At 48.8% G+C, this 5,953-nt stretch overlaps 1 protein-coding gene across 1 annotated transcript; it reads left to right on the forward strand.

Moving 5' to 3' along the window:
- The first annotated feature begins 291 nt into the window (after positions 1 to 291).
- Figla (folliculogenesis specific bHLH transcription factor) lies at positions 292 to 4,104 on the forward strand. The gene is made up of 3 exons (XM_021191874.1): positions 292 to 553; positions 1,691 to 1,843; positions 3,765 to 4,104. Exons 1-3 carry the CDS (start codon positions 341 to 343, stop codon positions 3,981 to 3,983), a joined length of 585 nt encoding a protein of 194 aa, XP_021047533.1. The 5' UTR covers positions 292 to 340; the 3' UTR covers positions 3,984 to 4,104.
- Positions 4,105 to 5,953: the final 1,849 nt, after the last annotated feature.

Genomic DNA, 5,953 nt, shown 5'->3' on the forward strand with positions numbered 1-5,953 from the left:
AAGCCTTCTAGACCAGAACCTCAGTTGCCTTGGCAACTCCAGAGCCTCCCTCTTCCTCTTACCCTCTCAGGGTCCAGACCCTCTACAAGCTCCTCCCATCCAAGGCTCCGCCTCCTCCGCAACCCACCTCGCACCCAGGTGCGTCAAATGTGTCACAGTTAAGGCCCTTGCGCATGGGCCTCTCTCCCTCCTCATGGCCTCCGCGTGCCACGCCCCCTCCACCTCGTGCCCTCGCATGCCTAGCCCCCTCCACGTCACGCCCTCGCATGCCCCGCCCCCTCCGAGGCTTGGACCACCTGAGGCACAGCAGGTGCCTCTGCTGCCCGTGGCCCTGACCACCATGGCCATGGCACCTGCATCCCCAGAGCCCTTCCTGGTTACTCCGCAGGCCGAGGTGCTGGAGGAGGTGATTCAGGCCCAGATGGGGCCCCTGCCCCGGCTCGCTGCCATCTGTAGGCTCAAGCGGCTGCCCTCAGGCGGCTACTCCACCACGGATGACCTGCATCTGGTGTTGGAGCGCAGGCGCGTGGCCAACGCCAAAGAGCGCGAGCGGGTGAGGACCCAGGGCCACCTCACTGCCACTGCCATGCTCGTGGGTGCTCAGTATTCCACACCTGTGCATTTTCTCTCTGCCTTCCTGGGTGACTTCGTCTTCTCGAGGCTTGGCCCAGGTCCCCAGTGGCCTTGTTACAACTGCACCTATATGCGGCTGCGCATTAAGGGCCAGGAGAGTGGCTGGCTCTCCGGCTGGCCCCCCTGGACGGTGCTGTTCTTTAAAAAATTATTTTATGTTATGTGTGTGTGTGTGTGTGTCTCGTGTGGATACCTGAGTACTGGGACTGGAGAGGGCCTTGGAGCTGGAGTTACAGACAGTTGTGAGCTGGCTGATGTGGGTGGTAGATGCTGAGCTCAGGTCTTTTGCAAGAGTTACTGACCCACCTCTCCAGCCCTCGTGGGAGCTACTTAAAGATCTGTCTGTCTGTTGTTCTTATGGGGGAGTACGATTGTGAAGTATGGAGGACAATTTCGTGGAGTGGATTCTTTCCTTCAGTCTTATATGAAACTTGGTGATCACACTCAAGCTGTTAGATTTTACAGCGATCACTTTTACCCACGGAGCCGTCTTCCCCTCCCCCATAAATGGTAAAGGATGCAATGTCTCTTAATCTTCCCCCATAGCAGAACTAGGATTTATGGTGAGCTGTGGTTAGAGCGGCATCTGCTGGTGGGTTTTAGTATCTCGGCCAAAACTTGGCTTCCAAGAAGTCAGGGGAGCTTGGATTCCTTGGCTCTGCGTAATCTTTGAGTCTGGCTGTAGCATAGGTGACCCTGGAACAGGAACTGAAGAGGGAGAGCGAAAAGCACCTTTAGGCCTAGTACTTACTCCCAAAGCTCTCAGCCAAACACCTCAGGAATAAGGGTCTGGAAATGCAGCAGGGAAAAAAAGACCGTGTTGGGCAGAGACTTAACGGAAGTTGAGGAGAGAATGGCTAAGAATGGAGAAGAACCTTTTGCTAGTAGACACTGGAAGAAGAACCCTGTTGTGATGTCAAGGCTGCTATACATGTTTTTTAAACTTTCATTTAAAGATCACAGTGGACAACGTGCACCCTCACCACCCTCTTCTGTGGTTTGGAGAAATGTCTTGAAAGCTAATGTATCAGCGAATCATCGTGTCTTTGTTTTCTAGATAAAAAATCTCAACCGTGGCTTTGCCAAGCTGAAGGCTCTGGTGCCGTTTCTACCACAGAGCAGGAAGCCCAGTAAAGTTGATATCCTTAAAGGTGCCACGGAATACATACAGATACTTGGCTGTGTTCTGGAAGAAGCAAAGGCCTCGGAGGTAAATGGTTAAGAATTTAAAATAAGGCTGGGTGTGAAGTCTTACACCCAGGCACCTGAGGCAGGGGCACTGCTATTCAAAGTCTTTCTATACTACAGAGGGAGACCTTGTCTCAAAAAAAAAAAAAGAAAAATAAAGTAATTTAGAACAGTGGTGACCACCATTTTCTCAGCTATTTCTATATTCCAGGTGCCATGCTAGGCAATTTACAGAAAATGATTAACGTTTGTTTTATTTGATCCGAACTTGGAGAAATCAAAATATAGATCAAAGTCACTGAGATCGGAAGTGTCAGGACTGTGGCTTCCCACACTGACCAGGACTCTCGCCTGCAGACTGCTGGTTCCTTAAGGACTCTGGTGGCTGGGACACCAGGAGAGGCTCCCATCAAAGCCCTCTGTGGTGGCTGTTTCCTGCCAGATTAGCCACTAGACAGGATAGAAAGGGGCTATGTGAGAATCTGCTGACCATGCTTAATAGGCCACAAAGCAGCAGAGTGCCACTAATATCAGAAGGGTCAGTCAGCGTGGAAACACCCTGAAGGGAGAAGGTGGCTCTGGCTGGTTTCTGGTCTGTCTCATGGACAGGCCTGCAGGTGGATCTGTCAGCAGGGAAGGTAAGGTGTGCCGAGACAGAGGGCTCTACCTCAAAGCCTGAAGTGATGCTACTAGCCACAGGAAAGCCGCCAGGGAAGAAAAGAACCCAGGAGCACAAGCTGGGGCTATAAAACTGAGGGGAGAATCTTAAAAAGAAAAACAGGGGTGGTGAGCATCAAAGGTACTACAGAGACTGGGGAGGTGACGGAGGGGAGAAGCCAGGCCTAGCCCTTGGAAGGTGGAAAGGAAAGAAGCTGCACACCAGCTCTTGGAGGTGGAGGGGCCATGGGCAGGAAGTATTTGGGTTCAAGCAAACTCCAAGTTCATCTATCCTGGCAGTTTGAGGATGAAAAGAAGAGGTCAAAGGGTTAAAGAAAGCAAACAAGATAGAGTGGAAATGTTTTCTAAGTGCAGAAGAAGGGAGACTTATAGATGGGAGGAACATTCTGGAAACAAGTGTAGTAGAATTAGAAGGTTTGGGTGGGGGAGTTTTTTGGGTGTCTTCTGGGAAGGAGGATGCTTTGACACTGTGGGCATGGGTTATTTTCTTGGCCACAGTGAGAAAGCACTGGACAGTGTGCCCTGTACTGGTTAGTTTTTTGTTATTGACACGACCCAGAGTTATCTGAGAGGAGGGACTGCCCTTTAAGAAAGTGCTCCCATAAGATCAGACTGTAGGCAAGTCTGTGGGGGCATTTTCTTGACTTATGTGAGAGGCTCAACCCACTGTGAGTAGTGCTTCTCCCCCCGTCCCTCCTATTCCTAGGCACGTGTTCTCAGGCTGAGCGTACCAGTTAGGCAGTGACCCTCTGTGGCTTCTGCTTCAGTTCCTGCCCCGAATTCCCTCAGTGATGGAGTGTGACTTGAAAGTTATAGGCTTTTTTTTCCTGCCTTCGATTGTGGCATTTTATCACAGGAATTGAAACCCTGACAGGCACACATAGCTGGCTATCTTAATTTTTACTGGTGTGTTTTGTTTTGTTTTGAGACAGGCTAGCCGCCTCAAACTTGTGATTTTTTTTTTTTTTTCAGCCCCTGTCATGCTGGGATAACAGGCCAAGACTAACTCTCCCTTGCATGTTAACTGCATAGCTGAAATGCTGTGTTTTGTGCTGCACTCTTTGCAGACTATGGGTTCTGTCCACACATTTTGTCCTTGCACAGCATTGGAAGTTAGAGAACCCGGTAGGCCTCTTCTCTCAGTGCCAGCGTTATTTTTACCCATGAAATGAAACCTTCAGATTTAGGAGTTTAGAATCTGTTGATTCAAATCTTAAAATTTCTGACTGACATGTTATACTTTTGACCGTCACTACACTCTCTAGAAACAAAGCCCCGAGGAGCAGCCCCACAGTGGCAGACCCTCTGACCCTCATGTGTCCTCGACTAGAGAGCTCTTGGGAAATGCTACCCAACCTACCAGCTGTGCGAGTGGCTTGAAGAAAGAAGAGGAGGGGCCTTGGGCATATGGTGGCCATAGTGAGCCATTGTACAGCTACCATCAGAGCACAGTACCTGAGACTAGGAGTTACTTCATTCACTAGGAGTCTGATGAAAGATTCCTTCTAAAATAGTTGTGTATACGTTGAAAAGCTCAAAAAGCATTGCCAAGATGAGTATTTTTTCCTGTTAAATGTAATTAAAATGAGATGATATGGGAAAGGAGTTTGCTTGCTTGGAGATGATTGTGTTCCCCAATCAGGAGGCACATGGGGAGAGGGGTTTCCCACAGAGCCACACAGCCCACACCGAAGGCTTGTTCCTCCTTTTGTTAAAGATTTACGTGTGCAGTGCCCACAGAGACCAGAAGAGGGCATCAGATATCCTTGAGCTAGGATGACAGGGGTGGTTAGCAGTGCAGAGTGAGTGCTGAAATCTGAGCTTGGGGCATCTGGAAGGGAGCAAATGCTTGTAACTGCTGAGCAGTCTCTCCAGCCCCTGTAGCTGATTTCTTTCGCGCTCTTATTTAACATATCAGAAGGCTTTCTGGATTCGTGCCCCTTCAGGTGACATTGATAGTTTTGCTGTCTGTGCTATAGACCATCTAACCCATGCCCTGTAGCAAATATTGCTGCAGTAAGAAAGGCTTATCACTGAGTCGAGACAACCAGCACCTGCATGTGATGTGCAGGGGTGCAGAGGGTACCTTGGGAAGCAGTTAAAAGTGAGCCTGGAGGCAGACTGCCGTGGTTCAAATGCTTGCTGTCATTTGCTAGCAGCACAACCTTGCACCAGCTACTGAAGTGATCCCTACTTGCTCTACATGTAGAACAGAAGTAATAACTGTATCTATCTTGTATATAGACTAGCAGGGGGATTCATGGGTCTGGCACCATACTTGGCAGGTTAGTATCCACTTAGCATGGCCTTTGCATGCTCCACCAAGCCACAGGAAGCTCAGCTCTGTAGAAAGAGCCAGTGCTCTGCTCTAAAAGTGCCCTGTGCCTCCTGTCTACTCAGTGACCATGGCTTCCATTCTGATTGGTTTTCTAAAGACTTCCTGGGTGGATGGATGCTTTGCCTTGGCGTTCCTAGTATGGCCACTTGAAATAAAAACATTCTCTTGGAGCTGGAGAGGTTGTTCAGTGGTTAGAGCACTGGTTGCTCTCCCAGAGGTCCTGGGTTCAGGACCCAGCATCCACATGGTGATTCAAAACCACATGTAACTCCAGTTCCAAGGGAATCTGATGCTGTCTTATGGTCTCCATAGGTGCTGCATGCATACAGTACCCATACATAACTCTCAGGCAAACTCTCATACACAGACAATAAAATTAACGCCCTCTTGCAAGTCCATGGCAGCAAATGATTCCTGTTGTCCTGTAAGAGTAGGATGGCTGTGGTTGAGAGGGAGGGAAGAGGGGAGGCTATCCCCCTACCTACGCTAACAAGCACAGTGCTCCCCAGGTGCACACAGGTAGATACAGGGAACCAAGGCAGGACTTGAACTTACGTTCAGTTCTCCTTTGGACCTTGCGAGGTGGGGGACATGCTGATTTTCATGCCGTTGGGCCTGGGTCAGACAAGAGTTTGGGTAGTGACGGAGTAGGCTGGGCTCAGCAGTACCACAGCAAATGTATATACATGGGGTCCTTATTTTCTAAGGTTAACTGGTCCTGAATTTTCTTCAGAAAAAGGAACAAGACTTATTTTTCTGGGTTTATTTGTTGGTTTTTGTTTGGTTTTGTTTGAGATAAGATCTTGTAGCCCAGGCTAGCCTCAGACTCTCTATCGAGCTGTTTCAACCTCCCGAGTTCAGAAATTTCAGATGCATGCCATCACACCTAGCACTGTTAGGCCTTCTAAGCTAACCAAGAGCATGCCACTTCTATGAACGAAGACCATGCCTGATAGTCACTGGACTTTTAAGAACTTATTATCCACTGGCATTTAAAAAGAGGTTTTTGTAGACAGGATTGCATGCAGCTCAGGTTGGCCTTGAACTTTTTTTTTTTTTTTTTTTTTTTTTTTTTTAGAGTGTTTTCGAGACAGGGTTTCTCTGTGTGTAGTATAA

Source organism: Mus pahari, chromosome 2 (genome assembly GCF_900095145.1).
Source record: "Mus pahari chromosome 2, PAHARI_EIJ_v1.1, whole genome shotgun sequence".
Taxonomy (NCBI): domain Eukaryota; kingdom Metazoa; phylum Chordata; class Mammalia; order Rodentia; family Muridae; genus Mus; species Mus pahari.